At 36.6% G+C, this 20,943-nt stretch overlaps 2 protein-coding genes across 9 annotated transcripts in view; one reads left to right on the top strand and one right to left on the bottom strand.

The window, feature by feature from the left end:
• MFN1 (mitofusin 1) overlaps window positions 1–8,876 on the top strand; it is a 34,303-nt gene extending 25,427 nt beyond the window's left edge. For all 4 annotated transcript variants that reach the window (XM_014838353.3, XM_014838354.3, XM_014838355.3 and 1 more), the window contains exons 15-18: window positions 1,415–1,567; window positions 2,322–2,518; window positions 4,601–4,735; window positions 6,526–8,876. In XM_014838353.3, the coding sequence (XP_014693839.2) occupies window positions 1,415–1,567; window positions 2,322–2,518; window positions 4,601–4,735; window positions 6,526–6,607 (567 nt within the window). In that variant the 3' untranslated portion in view covers window positions 6,608–8,876. The remainder of the gene's footprint in view (window positions 1–1,414; window positions 1,568–2,321; window positions 2,519–4,600; window positions 4,736–6,525) is intronic.
• Window positions 8,877–9,426: 550 nt separating this feature from the next.
• The window catches only part of GNB4 (G protein subunit beta 4), a 66,729-nt gene continuing 55,212 nt past the window's right edge, over window positions 9,427–20,943 (bottom strand). For all 5 annotated transcript variants that reach the window (XM_044771121.2, XM_044771117.2, XM_070509382.1 and 2 more), the window contains 2 exons: window positions 17,474–17,690; window positions 9,427–13,749 (listed from right to left, as the gene is read on the bottom strand). In XM_044771121.2, the coding sequence (XP_044627056.1) occupies window positions 13,643–13,749; window positions 17,474–17,690 (324 nt within the window). In that variant the 3' untranslated portion in view covers window positions 9,427–13,642. The remainder of the gene's footprint in view (window positions 13,750–17,473; window positions 17,691–20,943) is intronic.

Genomic DNA, 20,943 nt, shown 5'->3' with positions numbered 1-20,943 from the left:
AACCAATCCCAATGTTTTCATACATTACTGTTGTAGGTTGTTCTACACTAATTTTTGAAACTCTGCTTTTTATTTTTTTATCTTAAAAATGTTTTGTTTTCAGACTTCAAATAAAAATAAATGCAAGCATTTAAAAAAACTTTTTTGAATTTATAAGGTCAGTGAATTTTTCAGAAGATTTATGGAGTTGTAAAACCATCACCACAATTCAGTTTTAGAACGTTTTTATCACCTCAAAAAATACCCTTGTGTTCTTTGCATTTATCTTCATTCCCACCTCCAGCCCTACTGCTAGTCAGCTTTCTGTAGCTATCGTTTTGCCCTTTCTGGACATTTCCTATAAATGGAATCATACAAAATTTGGCCTTTTGTGTCTGGCTTATTTCACTTAGCATAATGTTTTCAAGGTTCATCATTATGGTACGTGAATATTGTAGCATATATCAGTACTCCATTCCTTTTTTTGGCTGAATAATACTCTGTTATAGAGATCACACATTTTATCCATTAATCAGTTGATGGATGTTGTTTATACTTTTTGGCTATTACAAATAATGATGCTGTGAACACTCATGTACTGTTTTTATGTGGACATCTGTTTTCATTTCTCTTGAGAATATACCTAGGAGTGAAATTGCTGGGCCATATGGTAACTCCATGTTTAACTTTCTGAGGAACTGCCAAACTATTTTCCAAAGTGGCCGTGCAATTTTACATTCCCATCAGCAGTGTGTCTGGTTCTGTTTCTCAGCATTCTCTTCAAGACTTGTTATTGTCTGTCTGTTTTTTATTCTGGTGGGTATGAAGTGGTATCTCATTATAGTTTTGATTGGTGTTTGCCTTGTGATTAATGATTTTGAACATCTTTCATGTTTTTATTAGCCATTTGTGTATGTTCTTTTGTGAAATTTCTATTCAGATCATTTGCCCATTTTTTAATTGTGTTATTTGGCTTATTGACTTGTAGGAGTTCTTTATGTATTCTAGATATAAGTCCTTTATCAGATATGTTTTCTAGTCTCTGGCTTGTCTTTTAATTTTCCTATGGTGTATTTTGAAGTGTAAAGGTTTTAATTTTGGTGTCCCTTTTTTAAGGATTGCGTTTTTGGTGTTAGAATTTTTTAAAATTGTTTTAATTCCTCTTGAGAGTGGAGGGCCTACTGTTATACATAGGCTCATTGTTTATTATGAAAATTCATTATTCTTCATGATGTCATTGGTCCATGTCATAGAAAATAATTTTCAAACCATTTTAATTTTCTTCATGTATTTATGGTAAACTCATTAATTGGAGTCATTCCTTTAATAGAGATAGTACTGTAATTTTAAAAGAAATACAGTAGACTTTTGTAAGTGTAACTCTTCCATTTGCAGTGGTTTAATTGTACTAATCTTTTTTTCCCAACCTTATCAGCTCCCCAGATCTTTAGCTTCTACTCCCACTGCTCCTACCAATCCAGCAACACCAGATAATGCCTCACAGGAAGAACTCATGGTTACCTTGATAACGGGATTAGCTTCTCTTACATCTAGAACTTCAGTGGGCATCATTGTTCTTGGAGGAGTGGTAAGAAACTGCTTTTTAATTTCCAAGATCTGTAAAATGACATGAAAAGATACAGGTTAATGAATTAAGAAGAGTTTCACAAGTCTAATCTTATACTTTTTAAAATATTTATTTTTAAAGTGAAATATAATTGACATGTGACATTGTATTAGTTTTAGGTATGCAACGTGATGATATATATACATATTGCAAATGATTACCACAATATAAATTTTTAAAAAATACATCTTTAGGAAAGAAACACCACCAACTAGCTTGTTCCTAAAGCAATATTTCCAGACTACTTTTCATCACAGCACACAAAGAAGCAGTATTTGTATGTTGGAATAACAAGGATGATCCAGGTCTCTCAGCTAGCCGCCTCTGAATACCAAAGGGATCTGCCTTAAAGTATGAAAGATTATTTTTTAGTAATAGTTGTTATATGTTAAAGAAAAATTTCATTAACAGCATAGTTTACTTGTTTTGGTTTTTGAAACCTCTGACCTAAAAACATTAACATTCCTTTTTGAGATACATTGAATCAACTTACCAAATGTCTGGCAGGTTATAAAAGTTCTTGCCTGATGTTTATGTGTTGCTCCTTTTTCAGCTTGATTGATTTCCGGTAACTTCAGATTTTCTCATAGAGAAGGAATATACATTTTTAAAAAATGGATCTGACTCAAAGATCTGTAGGGAGCTGATGAGTTTCCTAAAATGCGTTTTAGTACAATCTCCCTAGTGGTGTTTTTCTTGTGAATTTATCTTACAGATTTGGAAAACTGTAGGCTGGAAACTCATATCTGTTTCATTAAGTATGTATGGAGCTTTGTATCTTTATGAAAGGCTGACCTGGACCACCCGTGCTAAGGAGAGAGCCTTTAAACAGCAGTTTGTGAACTATGCCACTGAGAAACTGCAGATGATTGTCAGCTTCACAAGCGCAAACTGCAGCCATCAAGTACAGCAGTAAGTTGAAAGACTTGTCTTGTTTTGTCTTTTTTTAAAAAAGCTTTATTGAACTGTGACATACATGCAGAAAATGCACAAATAAGAATACAGCTCAGGGTCGCCCAGGTAGCCTAGTGGTTAAGTTTGGTTGCTCAGTTTTGGCAGACGGGGTTCAGTTCCTGGGCTTGGACCTACACCACTTGTCTGTCAGTGGCCATGCTATGGTGGTGGCTCACATACAAAAAGGAAGATTGACAGCAGATGTTAGCTCCAGGTGCATCCTCCTCAGCAAAAGAAAGAAAAAAAAATATAGTTCAAAGAATTATCACAATGTGAACACATTTTGTAATTACCACCAATGTGAAAAAATAGAATGATACCAACAAGGTGGGGGGTCAAAATGCACGATGGTGAGTAATTTATTTTTACTGACACAACCCAAATTTATAAGTTCAAAGGCATAACTTTTTCGAACTTGAGAATTTTATTACTATAATAAATACCTAGGTCAGCTGAGTTTTCTTTTTTTATGTATCTTAAATATTTGTTTCATTGATTTAGTAAAAGTATGTAGAATTCCAGTTAAGTTGTTGCATGATATTTTGTATTTGGATGCTACTGAGAGCTGAATTAAAAAGTTCTCGGAGCTAATGATGATTGTAATTTGATAGAAGAAATAATGTACAAAATTATGCATGTACATTATGTGAGGCTCTAGAATCTTAAGTCATGAAGGATAGTGAATCAATAAAGGTTTCCTGGAGGAGGGGTAGCCTAATGATATTTGAACGTGCAGAGGAGGAAGATCTAAGCAGAGAAAATAGCCCAAACCAAAGGCAAGAGGGCAGGGAAAAAAGGAACGTGTTCAGAAACATAAGGAGAAAATTTCAGTGTGGCAGATGTGGTTGTAAGGGGGGTACATTCAAGTATAAACCTAACACTAGGACAGGAGTTTGGATAATTAGGAATCCTGGGAGTGACTGACGTTAACATTTAGCTCTAGAACAAATAACTTTGCAGTGGTGTGGTGGTATAGAATGGTTCCGACTAAGGAGTCAAGAATTACAGGGAGATTAAACTGTTTCAGACACAGATCAAAGTCTGTACTAACGTAGTTAGAGCAGTAGAGAATGGAAATAATGAGGGCACAGCTTTGAGGCCACTGAATTAGTTCATTCGCTCATTCATTTATTTACCACATACTTACTGAGCTTCTATTTAATAGAATAGTTTTAATTTATTTATATTAGGGAAGATCTCTTCTTTAATGATGATACCTGGACCTCCAAAAGAATCAGCTGAGGTTCACATATGTAAAAACAAAGTTAATGAAGCTTTCCATTCATTTGATCATTAAACATTTATTAATTGCCAACTATGTCAGAGGATATGAGAAATAAAAACTTAAAAGATAACTTGATCTCTTTCATAGAGGACTTTACACTTTAATGGAGGCAACCTCAAATAATTACTCCATTATAATAATACTAGGTAAATATTAATTTAACAAGATATTAACAATGAAAGATGCTTCATTTGTCTAATACTGGTGTTTGGTGGGATGGGGAGAGAATGGAGAAGAAAAAGACCATGGGAAGGATGAAAATATACAGAATAGTTGCAGAGAAAAACAAGTCAGTCAGTTAATCATATTCCAAGGTACTACACATAAACATAATGTTTGCCAAAGCTAATGTATTAAGAAGCACACAAGTTAAATACAACACTTTGGTTCTAGAAACCTGGTTATTTTTGCCTAAGTCACAGAAGTTTATAAAATTTTCTTTTTTGTCCTCAGTATTTTCTTATTTTTTATGCTCCTGAAGAAATATAGCCATCTTTTGCTTTTGCATAGCTTGTTCATATTCACGACCATATAGCAGATGTGATGGTGCCTACTGCACATTGTCTTGAGGCCTGACGAAATTAAGCTTACAAGTGCCATACCCTCCCTCATACCATTCTTAGCAGTGTTCTTTGCTACTTGTGTTTTAGGTGTTTTTTAAACGTGTGATTTCCTTTTCATGTAAGCTTTAAATTAATGCTTATTTGTTTTAAAAGGCATTCATGACTGCTGATAAAATTGGTTTTTATTTTAAGGGAAATGGCGACCACTTTTGCTCGCCTGTGCCAACAAGTTGATGTTACACAAAGACATCTGGAAGAAGAAATTGCTAGATTATCCAAAGAAATAGATCAATTGGAGAAAATACAACACAATGCAAAGCTCCTGAGGTATTTGAATGTTTTTTCTCAATAATATGAACATTTGTTTGTCTCATTACCAAAATATAATTATGTAAAACCACTAGTGAATTTGTATTAAAACTTTTAGCTTTCTGCTTGGCTTAGATTATAATTTACCATATATAATTCCATATATTTTGCAATTTCAATGAAAGCTAATTTCAAAAAGAAAAAACAAATCTGAATTAAAAGGAATTTTTTTTATTTAAACTTACAACTCTCTGTTAAGCTATATTAGGCCTTTTTCAGAGCAGAAGTTCTGTAATTAAAAGTACGAGTTTTTCGTTCTGTATATTCAAGACCCATAATTTCTATTCTCATTGGAGACTATTGAGTATGGTTAAATTTGAAGCTACAAAAGTAAACAAGATATCCTAATATAATGTGGAATTCTGGTTTAATATGATTTGTCATGGATTCTTTGGGGTCTAAATAAATTTTGCTTTGGGGGACAAGACCAAATGAGTGTCATCATGAGGTCTATACTTGGCAGTTCTTAACTTTCAGCTTTATTAACCATTATCTTCCTCACTTACAAGTCTGGGAAAATCCTTAAGCATTATTTAATCTCTGCTGTTACTTACCAGGGCATATGCTACATGCGATTGCCCATATAAGAGCAGCTTGCAATGCCTGCAAATTAGAGAGGCTGTTCTTGTGACCTGATTTTTGGGTCAGATATTTAAAACACCTGTGGCAGTGTCTATCCATGGTGTCTTAATCTGATCAGCAGTCACATTCTCATTGCACCTCAGTTTCAGAATCTGGAAAAGACGACTGCTTGTTACTTAGACCCCAACCTCACACACACAAACTCACCCAAGTGAATTTCACGTATTCCACTGCTCCTATTTTAAATTAGATTATTCCAAATACAACCTTTCAAATTTGGTGAAACTATATCCAGTAGAATTTTTTTTTTTATTACTTAGGTAGGTTTTTAAATAGTGTTTCATCTTGTTACAGTAAAACATAAATGATGAAATAGATTATTGGTATTTATGTAGCTTTCTGATTTTGGCAGGACTGACTTGAATAAGTATAGATATTTTTGATGATCTAATCTTTAGAAACAGGAAAATTTACAATAACAAATACCATAGTATTTGGAATCTCCATTGTTACGAGACTAGGCTCAGCCATTCAAGTAGAATTTAACTTACCTAATGCATCAGGAGAGTGGCCTAAAGAAATGAACAGTGGAACAGTGGAGTTCATATGTACATGTAACTTACATGACCTTGACCATGTGCACTCAGCAACAAAAAACAAGGCCAAGAGAAAAACAAGGGAATCTCATTCAAGTGTATGTGTGCCCCCGGGCATAGCATGAGAACGGAGACACAAATCTGTGTTCTGTCAGTTTTAGTTCTGGTTTTCCTCTCTTATGGGCATTAGGCTGCATCAAGTACAATTCTAGTATTTAAAAAATGTATTTTTGGTATACCAGGATCCTTTGACATCTGCCGGCTACTTTATGTATACATAAAACTACTTGTTCTGTACTTTCTGCTTAACTTAACGGGAATTCAAGGACAGTTACGACTGCACATAACTTAGGGTGTGACTCCCGTTTAAGTCCTGGACACTGGATTCTGCGGCCACTGCAAAGCTATAGTTCGACATAGAATACTCTGAAAGGGTTGACAACAGTTTAATCTGAGTTCAGATAAATGTAGCAGCAGCTGGCTAGTGATTCTTTTTCTCTCTAATGCATTTTTTTCCTCATTGACCTTTATGATAATTAGATTGGTGTTTTATTCATTTTTTTAAATTAGAAATAAAGCTGTTCAACTTGAAAATGAGCTGGAGGATTTTACTAAGCAGTTTCTACATTCAAGCAGTGAAGACGACTCTTAACAGTAGAGATTACTTTGGTGATCATCGTAGGAGAAAACGGAACTTGGAAGATTGGGACAGTTGTTATTTTTATGAAATGACTTTAAATATGAATTATACTAACTGCACCTAAATAGCAAATCCTTGTGTAGATTCTGGTAATGATCTATCTCAGGTGTTTGCATTTCTGAAGAGTGTTATGATGTCTCTGTAGTTTTAATTTTGGGTAAAGAAAAGGCTAAATTGTTTGATGTGTTAAAATGATGAATTAGTTAAAAGAAACAGAACCAACTATGTGACCCCTGAGGGGTGGGGCCTTGCTCTTAATTAGGGCTCTCTTTGTTTTTGATTCTGAAAAACTCTGCTTCCTGGCATCCAGGAGTTGGAGAATGCTTCTTTCATCTTCTTTCTCAAAACTAATTTTTGATGCCTCCTCTAATGAGAATAGTTACTTTTTTGTTTTATAAATTGCATTGCTCTAACCACGAAGAAGGAGTGTGAAATGTTCTTGAGTATATTATTTATGCAAGTTACAATCACTTCTGCCATCCTGGCGGGTATGTAAACCACTAATAATTATGCTGTTTTTACTCCCTCTTTTATTCCCATTAAAACTGATGTAAACAGTATAAAGGTTTGTTATTATAGTTTCTTATAAAAGTACCTGGGTCTAGTTTCCTGATCTGTTTCTAAAGAAACATTTTCAGCGTCAACTATGATTACACTACGGAAAGCTTTCTATCTCAGTTTTAGGAATAAAGTTTGAAGTGATAAAAATAGCCAAAGATATGGGAGGTCTGAATTTTGGGTGGTTACAGTCATGTACAAACGCTGTTCCTCAGAAGATATTTGCCAAGGATACTGCTGGATTGTCCCCTGAGCTGGCTTTTACTTTAATTGTATGTATTTGCCCGGGCATGGTTAAAAATTATTACTGTATTTTTTACCTTAATGAAATGTTTATGGGTTCAAGTATTGTGTCTGTTTATGTGTTAAAAATGAATTGAAACTTATATGGAAACCTAAAAAAATGACTTTCTAGGGCTTTGCTACACAAATGCAGTCTCGAGGACCACCAAATCAGCATCACCTAGATGCTTGTTAGAAATGCACGCTCCCAGAAGACACAGTGCATTTGGCCAAGTATAGTTTATGCTGCTTGTCCCTGGGAGGGAGAACTTTCAGGCTCTCTTCTTTTTAATACTCAATACTTCCTTTTCTGTGCCTTTAAGGCTCCTGGATGCTATTCAGTCTTTTCATAGCAGGTGCAACACTATTTTTCATGATATTTTAAGGAGAAAATAACATCTAGGCCATAGAAGCCTTTTAAAAATACATTTTTATGCAAATAGGATATTAGGATGCAGTATTCAAATCCAAATAATTATTAGTTTATAGCTTTTGTTGTTGCTTTATAACCAAAAGATGGTACAAACCACCACCAAGTGGGATTACCAACTGCACCATGAAAAACTGATGTCTGAGATGGGGTACTGCTAATTTAGTTACAAGTTCAAGGCCTTAATCTTTATTTTATTTATCTATTTTGTTGAGGAAGATTGGCCCTGAGCTAATGTATGTTGCCCATCTTCCTCTATTTTCTATGTGGGATGCTGCCACAATATGGCTAGATGAGCGCTGTGTAGGTCTGCACCTGGGATCCAAACCCGCAAACCCTGGGCCACCGAAGTGGAGTGTGCGAACTTAACCATTATGCTACCAGGCTGACCCCAAGGCCTTAATCTTTAGATGAAAGTCCTTGAACTTTTGAAATAGCAAAGTGGTGGTATATCACCTCATTAGTGTAGTACAGCGGTTTTCAAAGTTTGGTCCCTGGATCAACAGTATCACTTGTGAACTTGTAAGAAATGCATATTCTTGGGTCTCACCCCAGACCTACTAAATCGAATACTAGGTTTGGGGACCAGCAATGTACGTTTTAACAAGCCCTCCATGTGATCCTGATGCATGCGAAAGTTTGGAAACTACTGGAATAGTGGTTCTGCTGTAATAAGTTTATAGTAAATTTTCCATCGCTAGTTGGAATGCAGCTCCCCTGATCAAGTTAAAAAATGTATAAATGTTGGAATGGAACACTAAAATAATGAAACCCAACATTTATGCCACCATGGCGAAACCCATGAATTATGCAGAAATTATGTAATTTACAGCTATGTAGTTCAAATGTTTGCAGAATTATTTATAAACTTTGTATAACCTTAAACTTTTTAAAAAACATTTTTATAAGTATGCAAGCTCCAAGGTGAAAATAAAACTTGTTTGCCTGATAGTTGGTAACTGTAGCATTTATACTGGCATTTAGTGAGTTTTAATTTTTCATTCTTAATAATTTTTATGGTAGGCATATATGCTCTCTTGGGTGGACGGGCTCATCTCGATTGCATTAACTTGTTTAGTGCACCTGGCTCAGTACTGAAAGTTTCCTCATTCGTCCCCCTCCAAGGTTGTGGTGATGAAATGAAAGTGGTAAAAACTTTTTATCAATACTATCAATCAATCAATTATTTAAAAATTACACAAAAGGAAACAATTATCCTAAGGGAGCTCCAGGGAAAGAATGACTTAAGTTTGCTTTTTAAGGAAGATCTGTGGCCTTTAACACTAAGCCAACACTTATAGTACCAAAAGATAGGTCAGTAGCGCTCCACTGTATTCCTTGCTTCTGGCAGCAGCCCATTCACTTTTTCATGAAGACAATAATTACCAATGTTTAGATAAAGGAATCAGGGCTGAGCATGACATATTGGGCTTGGAGTTTCGTTCTGGAACTTAATTTCAAAATAAATCCTAAAAACTGACTTAAAACATGCTACATGAAATCTGGTTAAAAGCACTTTATTGATTACAATATCAATTCACAGCAACATTATTTCACAGAGCTACTGTACAAATAAAGGAATGAATCACTGTGCAAGAGAGATCCAAGAATACTTTTACATCATGGTACAAGTCCATAGTTGGTTTGGCTTAAAGCTTTTATAAGAGCTTTAATCTGGTACATTCACCCTTCCCCTAGTCACGCTACTGACATGCAGAGTCAAGTGGCCACAAGTGTATAGAAACCATTCTAGGTGAAGAAAAGCATTTTAATCAACTTTAAAAAACCACTTAGATATGGATGCCTTTGGGTAAGAATATGCAAATACAAGTGTTCAGATGCTTCTTTGAAAAGAGAGAACAATAGGATAGAGCACCATTGTGTAAAAGACAGAAAGGCTTAAAATATCTACCAATATATCAATGAAGTTCTATTAATTAAAACATAAATACTGTATGATGTAAGATTTTGTCGGGCACATTTAACACCAGTTGAAACACATAACCAGTTTTCTCATGATGCTGCATTATCATAACTTTCATAGGATCAGTAATTGGATTTAAGAAAAAAGGCTTTTAGGAAATTTTATCAACATGCAAGCAAATTTGCTAAATACAAGGTGTACCATCAATCTGATTAATGAATTACTTTTTAAAACAATGCTAGCTTAGACATTCAACTATAGACCATTTTAATGAGTACCTATTGTAACCAATATTTTTAATTATAGCACTGAATTTAAGGCAACTTAAAATGAACAATGGGAGAAAAACTAGTAAGTATGAAGTGGGCTTCACATTCTACTTAATCTAATTTAAAAATACCAGTTGTATTCATTGTGCTACCATTTCTCACAAGAAAGATGGTCTAACTTGTGGATGTTTAAAAAATTCTAACAAGAGCTACGAAATAGTTTTAAATTTTGCTTTCCACAAAGGCAAAAAGGAAAACAGAAGTTGAAATAGTAAATTTAAAAAAAAAAATTTAAGCCCGACTCATACCCTAAAGAGCGCAGAAAGAATATCTTCATTATTAAAATGATGATAGGCTCATTTGGGAGATTGTTTAATGAGTTTCCATAAGTTTAAACACGTCAACGAACAAGCCACAAGTATTCGACTGTGTTATAATTTAAAATGTGAGACATTCACCAGTAATCAAAGCATAAATTTCCCTGAACTTTTTCACTTTGAAAAGCTTAGTTTTTTAACAACAGGAAAAATTTCATTTTGTCACCTAGAGAAGTCAAGATTCCTTTTCACTTTTAATAGGTTAACTTTAAAATTGCTCAACACATTCCAGAAGCAGCTACCTCCATTATGTTTAAGGGGCTAGTTTACTGTCATGCAGTATTCATCAGTTCAGCTGAGTCTAAACTAAAATAAGGACAGCTGCCTCCTGGGCTCTCCTGCAGCTGCAATAGTAAGCCCGAGGCTTTGCCCTGTGAAGATGGAACTCAGCATGGTGTATGTAGCCATGGAATCACAACTATGGAAATCTGAACTAGGGAGGGACCTTAGATATGTAATGTAAATCTCTAATCGTATAGCTGCCCACAATGAGGCCTGTCCAGCAAAGTGGCGATGCCCCTGCCAACAGCAAGAAGTGCCTTCTTGAGCAGGTTTTGGGATGATTTGCTGAACCACATGGCAATCACTATCACTTTGTTTTAGGAAGGAATATGCCTTTAAAATATTCTTGCCAGATCTCAAAAAACTCTTTATGAAGCGATTAAAGAGTCTACAAATAAACCTGCCAAGGCACGTTATGTTTAAATATTACGTATAAGGTAAAAAAAAAGGCAGCAGATAATTCCAATATTCTTGATGATGAAAATTCCTTAAAACTACATCTGGCCATATTTTTTAAGTCTTGAAAAACTAAGATTCAAAGTATACAGTGCTTCCACAAATTATATACTCCTCTTAGTGATTTCAGGAAGTCTTATGCACAGCAAAATTAGACAATTAGCTGAACTCAAACTGCAAGTAAACAAATATATTTAGCAACTGGAACCCATATCACCAGAAAGCATAGGTTTAACTAGTATGTAATGTGGTAATGAGGTCACCATTTGGTCACATGTATAATTAACCACAATAAGTGGTTAGTTTTCACTTGCCTGGTACATTTTATTTATGGGAGTTGATTTTAAACTATTGACAAAAACTTTGATAACATTTAAATTGTTTTTATCAACATGTTTAAGACTAGAATTCTTGTCTGTGTGCCTCTCTAAAGTATCTTGTTACTAGAATAACTTTCAGAGTACAGGAGAGATAGGTAGAAGGTTACTTTGCACATGGCTGAAGTGCTTTCTTGAACAGGATTTTGGAATGAATTGCTGAACTACATGGCAAACCCTCAGCTCCCCCCTTTTTTTGGAAATCAGTGTGTTTCTTTAAAATATTCTCACCTTATCTCAAAGAGCTGCTCTTTATGAAGTGATATAAATAGTCCACAAACGTTAATATCAAAAATCCACAGAAATATGAGAATAATGTGTATATAAATATACATTCATGCCTGCCGTCTACAACAGTCTTTTTTTGGTCCTATACCTTAATCTCCCTTTATCCATTGTATTCTCTATTTTTAATATCAACTGATCTTAACCAAAACTGATACTGACTTCATTATAGTTAGTTGATGCACTTATTAGCACATCCACAATATAAAAGTGAACATTTACAAGTAAAATTTGGGAGCATTTAGGTTAGGGTTACAGGTGATCAAAAGTTAAGAGAGACCTATCTCAACGGTAACAGACACAGTTTACTATACAAACACAATCCATTTCTCTATTCACCATCAAACAAGACTAACAACCTTCTATTAATCATTTAGATTTATTTGTAGGAGAAAATCCAAGAGGAAAGCATCTTTGTTTAAATTCCTTTAGTAATAGACACATTATTATACCCTCTGACAAGCAGAAGACTTGCTTACTACTTTCCTCTGACTCCTTTAAGAACGGCTCTTGGAATTTTTCTTTTGGGTTTCAAATGGGATCACTTGGATCTAGGCATTCTTTGAAGCAAAACCACTTAGAAACCAAAATTTTGTGCTAAGGGAAGAAATATTACAGAAAAGCAAAAATCGTGAATGTTTCCTTTTTTAAATTTTGAAGGCACAGATAGTTGACATCAATTTCGATTTCATATTATGTGAACATAAATTCATAAAGCCACCCTGTTACAACTGTAACTAATCGGGTCTAGTGACTGGTTAGATTTTACACTCGCTTCATAAACAATGCCGTCATACGTTTCCTATCTAGATGCAATACTGACGGAGAACACTGGGAAAAATTGTCTAGATGCAAGGACAATCCAAATGTTCTCAATCTCTGAAATAACCAGGGCACTCTACAACCTCAGTTCTAGAATATGAAATCAATAGGAAATTCCAACTATTTAGAGGATTACTCAAAGTGTCATTTGATCATAATCAGCTTTCTAAATGTGGAGAACGATTTATATGCGATTACTGCTATCTACCTATTATTAATGTAATAAGAGTTCTTACATATGTCTAAAATTTCAGAGTGAAATCTTTATTCCCTGGCCTTCAGATTATCTCCCCCCTCAAAGGACTGAAAAATGGCATATTTAAATTGATAGGATGGCAAAGGATGTACCAGAAACTAATGATGGTCAAAAGGACTCCCCCGAGGTACCTAGGGCTCTCAGCATTCTTAAACATTAAGCAACCAGGATCTCTTTTTGATTAAAAAGGAAGGTCAGAATTCAAGGAGACTTTCTTCAGACATAAGCACACACGCATATGGTATCACTTCCATCCATTACTGTGCTTGGTTCAAAAACTCAAAAATGTGACATTTCTTATGTACACGAAGTTAAAAATGTAGTTCTTAAAAAATGCAAACAATCAAACATAGGCTGCTATAACGTGTATATTCTGTTCTACACACAAAAAATAAAGAATTAGACAGTACAAGCAAAAATTCATCACGTTTAAATCAGCTCGACTCCTCAAATTAATACACCAGTCCTTTTGATCTCAGCAAGCACCTCTGCCTTGTTTTTTCCACCTTTTTTTTGTTTTGTAGCTTACCGAAAGCTGCTTTTTGTATATAATAATCTCAATAGAAAAATCTTCACCTGCAAATATAAGGTAGAATTTTTTTCACAGCTATAGGCTGTAGCACTGATTTCTCCAGATGCCAACGGAGAACAGAAAATTCGTGTGCATTGTTAATTCCAGATTCTAAGAAAACTGTCCCAGGAGCCTGTGGCCACAGCCATGCCATCATCAGTTACACCCAAGCAGCTGACACGGTTGTCATGACCAGCAAGGACACCTGAAAAGCAAAAGTTCAGTAAAAAGTTAGCAGTGGGTAAGTTTTAGAATTAAACGTGTACGCATAAAAGATCTAGAAGCGGGGCCGGCCCAGTGGTGTAGCAGTTAAGTTCATGCGCTCCACTTTGGGGGCCCAGGGTTCGCAAGTTCAGATCCCGGGCACGGACCTGCACACCGCTCACCAAGCCACGCTGTGGCAGCATCCCACTTAGAACACAGAAGAAGACTGGCACAGATGTTAGCTCAGTGACAATCCTCCTCACCAAAAAAAAAGATCTAGAAGAGTAGCTGACAGGTTCGACTGAGTGCCAGGGACAAGCTGGACACATTATGTAAAAGACAATTCTTCATATTACATGAATTTCTGACGTGCATCAAACTGTGTTTTTCATTTTTGAAACATGATTTTGCAATTATGCTTTCTTATATCTAGGAAAATAGATGTAGACTTTCATTCTACATCTCTATAGTTCATGATGCTCCAAACTTTGTCACTGAGCTATGCCATTTTCAACAAAAACAAATTTTAAATGAAGTTCAATGAAGTAGCCTTTTACCACAAGAACAAAAAAAAACAGTAAGAATGAAGTCACCTTATATCACCACTTCCAAAAAATACCAACATAATTTACTTTCTTCTGTTAACCACCAAACACTGGAATATTTTGGTTATAACTTTCTGAAACCATCAAACTCATCTAGATTTTTGTTTCTTTTGTATATTAAACTCATTTGATATTCTGATCACCACACAGGATTGAATACTCCCAAACATTTGAGAGGAAAATGAGAAATGTAAAGATTTAAAAGAAAAATTAGAATATGTCAAATTCTCGGGGCTGGCCCTGTGGCCGAGTGGTTAAGTTCGCGCGCTCCGCTGCAGGCAGCCCAGTGTTTCGTTGGTTCGAATCCTGGGCGCGGACATGGCACTGCTCATCAAACCACGCTGAGGCAGTGTCCCACATGCCACAACTAGAAGAACCCACAACGAAGAATATACAACTATGTACCGGGGGGGCTTTGGGGAGAAAAAGGAAAAAAATAAAATCTTTAAAAGCAGAAAAAAGAGTATGTCAAATTCTCAATAGGAATTTCTTCTTTAATATACTGTGTTTGAGTTTGCATTATCTCCCTATATAATTAAGTGTATCATTTTCCCCTGATCTCAGGAACAAAAGTCATCTTGTCTAACTCTTCATATTCTCCATAGTACCTCCAAGTAGGGCAACGTTTGGCAGTGGGCAAATTTACCAGTATGGTTCAAATAACAAAAAAGGAACCTTGTGGTTAAATACTGCAAGTTACACTGGAAAGGAGAATCAATGAGCGATTCATGAGTCAGGATTCAGTTTTAAGGGGAAAGCATCCAATTGAGCCAACTTGAAACCAAACAGTTGTAAGCAAAGCAAAACTAAAACTCACCCCTATGTTAAAAAATATGGAAAACAGACATATTTTTATTTTGTTATGGAACTAATTGATTCCATCCAGGTACCTTTTTAATCCCTTAAAAAAGTAATTGGCTTTGGACGACAAAATACCTCCGAAAATCTACTTGCAAAATGCAAAACTGTGAACTTGACTGCAGTCTCTTAAGAGAGGTTGTAGAAGATTATTCCTGGGAATGTTGATACTGCCTCTCCTCCCTCAAAAACTTTAACAACTGTAAAGGAGCTTAAAGGGTAAGGACATAAACCCTCAAGGATGGTGAAGACATGAGAGCAGATAATGGCAATGAAATTTTGTAAGCTGGACGGTGGTAACAAGAAACAAAATTACACTGCAGAACCTCCGAAAGGGTCAGAGACTAGTGGATACAGAGATACAGGTATCTCTGGAACCAGGTAGGGGCAAAGATGGGGTAAACAGAGACTGCAGTCAAAAGTGGTCAGGAACAGCCAGACTCCCCAGGTGGCCTCCTCCACTCAGCAGAGGCAGGTGACTGATGGTCCTGCACCAGGGCAGAAGACGAGAGACTTACTTGCTAGAGAGAGTAAATGAGGGTCTCTTAACTAGAAGAAAATAGGCAGAGTTGAGATTGGTGAAATGCGCTGAAAATGGAGAATACAGAAAGTTTACTTGCTGTTTTCCCCCTCAGCTTTCCTCCTGAAATCAGCCCCCAAACTAGCAGCCAGCTTATACATTCCAGGTAGAAAAGTCGAAAATCCATCTCTGAGAACACAGCTAGCCTGAGGGGAAAAAATGCTGTAAGGTATATCAGAGGTCCCCAGATGAAAGCCTGACCAGATCATCCTTCAGCAAGGCCTTCAGTCAACACGCCTCACCATGTGCAGAGGGCTTTCAAACAGTCTTACTGCCTCACTCTTAAGTAAGAATAAGAAGCTAAGAATCACCAGACTTTTAAGGAAATTTTTTTTTTTTTTGAGGAAGATTAGCCCTGAGCTAACTGCTGCCAATGCTCCTCTTTTTGCTGAGGAAGACTGGCCCTGAGCTAACGTCCGTGCCCATCTTCCTCTACTTTATATGTGGGACGCCTACCACAGCATGGCTTGCCAAGCGGTGCCATGTCTGCACCCGGGATCCAAACCAGGGAACCCCAGGCGGCCTAAGCAGAATGTGTGAACTTAACTGCTGTGCCACTGGGCCGGCCCCCAGAAATATTTTAAAAATAAGGACAGGGGACTAAAAAAATAAATAAGGGGAAAAAAGCAACCTGGAAAACACAAAGATTATGCTTGAAGAAGAAGACTTCAGGGGCTGGCCCAGTGGCACAGTGGTTGGGTTCGTGCACTCCACTTCGGTGGCCTGGGGTTCGCCGGTTCAGATCCTGGGTGTGGACCTATGCACCACTCAAGTCATGCTGTGGAGGCATCCCACATATACAAACTAGAACAACATACAACTAGGATATACAACTATTTACTGGGGCTTAGAGGAGGGGGAAAAAAAAACGAGGAAGATTGGCACCAGATGTTAGTTCAGGGCCAATCTTCCTCACCAAAAGAAGTATACCTTAAAAAAAATAAACTTAAAAAAACTTTAAAAAAAGAAAACTTCAAAAAAAGGCTTTCATTAATAACCTCAGACAAACAAAAGATTTTATTCATGAAACGAGTGCCTTAAAAACTTCCCAGTACTACAGGGTGTAAGTTTCCAGATTGAAAAGATGCACTGAATGTCCAGCACAATGGATGGAAATGGATCCACTCCAAGACATCAAAACTGGCAAAAAGACTGAAGATTAACTAGAAGTACATCAAAATTAAGCATATAAACTGAAAAATTAATTTAACCCTAGAGAATATACAAAAAAGCTCCACAGCAAAAGAAGCCAGAGTATATATACCTCATTGCTCAGCAGTAAATATTGTTTAAAAAGTCATAATTATGAAAACACTGACTGATGTTCTAAAAAAAAACTTACTACATGGGAAAAAGTGAAAAATGGGAAGGATGTGGCCGTGGTGGGAGGAAGGATGTAAAAGCGAAACCCTCAACAGATATATTCACTGTTCATCTTTATATCGAAACCTACCAAACAAGAAAATATTATAGAACTAGACATTACTCGTCAGAAAACAGAACTGTAAGTATGGTTGATGGGCTGTAACTCTTCTCAAAGGGCAACAATGACCATGAATGAGAACTGCTAGGGTGCCCTTCCCCACAGCTCCAGGGTGGCCAGGCAGCCTCGAGAACAACTGACGGGAACCTCTGCATGTTTCTGGAGAAAATCAAAGCCCACTGGGGACATGTTTACTAACCTGCACGATCTCCTTTTAGCGTGTCCCATACGTTACAATTAAAGTCGTCATAACCAGCTAACAGGAGGCGCCCACTTTTTGAGAAGGCTACGGAAGTGATTCCACAGATGATGTTGTCATGGGAATACAGTAACAACTCTTGGTCTGCACGAAGGTCGAAGAGCCGGCAAGTGGCATCATCAGAGCCGGTGGCAAAGGCATAGCCATTTGGGAAAAACTAGAAAGAAAAGCAACAAACATTTATTCCATGGAAGTACACAAAAATCAGGTGAGGCAGAATGATAACAAACTCTGGGGTAAGACAAATCCAGATTCAAATTCCAACTTGGCTTCTTACCAGGCGAGTGATATTGGGCACTCAAGATTCTTAAACACTTTGGGCCTTAGTTTCAGTTTTAGAGTGTCGGTGAGGATTGAATGAAATAACAGGCAAAGTACACAGCGAGCCCATTGTTCAGCACACAGCAAGTATTCAATAAATGTTGGCTCTGGTCCTCCATATGTCTTATTTAAACACTTAAACCAAGGGCCGGCCCGTGGCTGAGTGGTTACGGTTACGCATTCTGCTTCGGCGGCCCAGGGTCTCACCGATTCGGATCCTCGGCATGGACATGGCACTGCTCATCAGGCCACACTGAGGCAGCGTCCCACATGCCACAACCAGAGGCACTCAGAGCTAGAATATACAACTATGTACTGGGGGGCTTTGGGGAGAAGGAGAAAAAAAAAATTAAAAGAAGATTGGTAACAGTTGTTGTTAGCTCAGGTGCCCATCTTTAAAAAAAACTTTAAATATTGCTACTTATAGAATTTTATATATGTGTACTCTGAAAGAAATGTTCGAAAATCCCATTAGGAAAAATAAATAGGAAAAATTTTATAAAAGAACACAAATCATTCCAGTCAGGCGAGGTTATGAAGTTAAGCTAGTGCAAAGAAAATCATGAATCATATTAGTTTGTGTATCCCTTCTCTCAGACGCTGGCACTGCTCAACACTGACTTCTTACAAAGAAGAAATCACTTTTTTCCAATATATCTACTGGCCATCTGTCTATTACCTCTGTGAACAACGATTCACGACCTCTGCTTATCCTTTACTGTGCTGTTAGTACTTATTGACTTGTAGAAATAAAATGAAGAATATAAATTTGTTTGGTTTATTTGTTGTAACTATTATTTTATAGTTTATCATTTGCCTTCTAATACTGTTTACTCTTTAAAAAATAAAGCAATTTTTAATTTTTATGTAAATTTATCTTTCCCTTTGAGATTTCCTTTATTGTTTTTATGAATAAAGTCCTTCCCCAAGATATTAACTGATGTTTAGTTATATTTTCTTCTAGTTTATTTTTTACTAATTTCATTTTTCACACCTTAATTTTTACCCATCTGGAATTTATTTGATATATAGCATTCCGTGTAAAGATCTAACTTAATTTTCTCAATAGTTAAGCAATTGTCCCAGCTGTTAATTAAATAATCATTTTCCTACCGATTTTGTTGCAACATCTGTAATTTACTAAGCTCATATAGACACGAAAATGTTAGTTTCAGTTTTTTGTCCTTGGTTGTACCTATATCATGCTTTTTTTTTTTTAAAGATTGGAACCTGAGCTAACATCTGTTGCCAATCTTCCTTTTTTTTTTTTTCCTTCTTCTTCTCCCCAAAGCCCCCCAGTACACAGGTGTGTACTCTAGTTGTAGACCCTTCTGGTTGTGGCATGTGGGACGCCGCCTCAGCATGGCTTGATGAGCAGTGCCAGGTCCGCGCCCAGGATCTGAACTGGTGAAACCCCAGGCCATCGAAGCGGAGCACGCGTACTTAACCACTTGGCCATGGCGCAGCCCCTCACGCCTTTTTTTTTTTTTTAATCATTCTAACTTGCTATTCAATTTTATTATCTGGCATGGCAAAACACTCTTGTTATTCTGCTTCAAACCTGTCTGTCCTCTTTTTCCCACTTGAATTTCAGACATCTGATTGAGTCTCCTCTATATTCCTCTGACTCATCTCAAAAAAACCCCGAAAAATCGACTTGGTGCTTTGATTAAAATTTGTAGTAAAACTAAAAATTAGTTTGAGGGATAAATGATTGGTTTACAATATGCAGTCTTTCCATTTGAGAACATGGAATTAAAAAAAAATGTTTACCAATAAAGTTTTATGATTGTCTTCATAAAGATAGATTCTGCACGTTTCTTCCTAAATATTCCTTGCCTAGTTTATAATTTTTGTTGCTACTCTCAGTAGGATTTTCTTCCTTTCTATTTTCTACCAGGATATTATTGGCATAGGAAAGTTATTGATTTTAAAATAATTTTCGGTAATTCAGAAAATACACTGAACTCTTTTTTGGGATATCTAAATAACTAAACATGTAAATAATGATTTTTTTTCTACTTTCTAATGCATCTCTTATTTCACTTTTGGGTCCAACTATACGGGCTGGAAGTTTCAGAACAATTGAAATAGTGGTGATGGTATTACTGTCTTGTTACTTAATATAATGAGAATGCCAAGTGTGTTTCATGGTGACGAAGTCCCTTTCTCAGGGGGATGGTGGACGAGGGCAGTAAGAATAGGTTAACAGGTTCTTGGAAATGCAAGTACTTTACTTTAATGCTTTCAGGAGAGTTAAAGCCTGGTCCCAGTGGAGACAGTTTCCCCCCATCAAACAAGAAGAACTGCTCTTCCTTCTTTTCAAATTCCCCAAAAGGCAAAAGGAGCCTCTAGCCATAATTTTTTCTGTCTACCAAGCATCCAATCAAACATTAGTCATCCAGGCTACAGTGAAGTTTACAACACTTGGTAAAGTCAAGGCTTCACCAAACCCTTACTGCCTACTTATAGGCTCGTGGTTTTGACCACTTCCTTCCCTTCTATCATCCAGCAATTTACTCTCCATTGTTCCCCGGCAGGAAGTCCAGCACTATCATTTGCACACATTCTATCAGCATGTGTGGATTAAACCTGTTCCCTACTACAGACAGGACGGAGAAGCCTCGGGTACGGTACAGGTCACCCCGTGCAAAACACCCAATTCAGAAGATCACCCCTTTGGGCTCAGAGTGTGTGGGGCATGTGAGCACTCTACATCCACGAGACAGGATGACCATACATCCCATTTTGTCCAGGACAGTCCCCATTTATGACTTTCCCCATCATGAAATCATTAACAACACTCTTTCACATGCATAAGGTTCCCGGTTGGGATGATTCCATATTATATGCTCACTTTACCAGTACGATGAACTGGTTTTCACTGCCTGGGAGCTTAAGACGGCCCTCAGAACTGGGGGGGAATGTATATTTAGAATGTATCTGATGCATTTAATATATATTCAAAGAAAAATCGTGTGTTTGTGTGGGATGCTGGTTGTTCATTTAAGTTTTTTTTTTAATGATAGAGAAGAGTTTTCTAGTACTGATTTATCAAGTTGTCTTTTTTTTTTTAAAGAAATAGGTGT

This window comes from Equus asinus, chromosome 5 (assembly GCF_041296235.1).
Source record: "Equus asinus isolate D_3611 breed Donkey chromosome 5, EquAss-T2T_v2, whole genome shotgun sequence".
In the NCBI taxonomy this organism is placed as follows: domain Eukaryota; kingdom Metazoa; phylum Chordata; class Mammalia; order Perissodactyla; family Equidae; genus Equus; species Equus asinus.
Note: the sequence above shows the minus strand (reverse complement) of the source record. Positions and strands in the feature narration are given on the sequence as shown.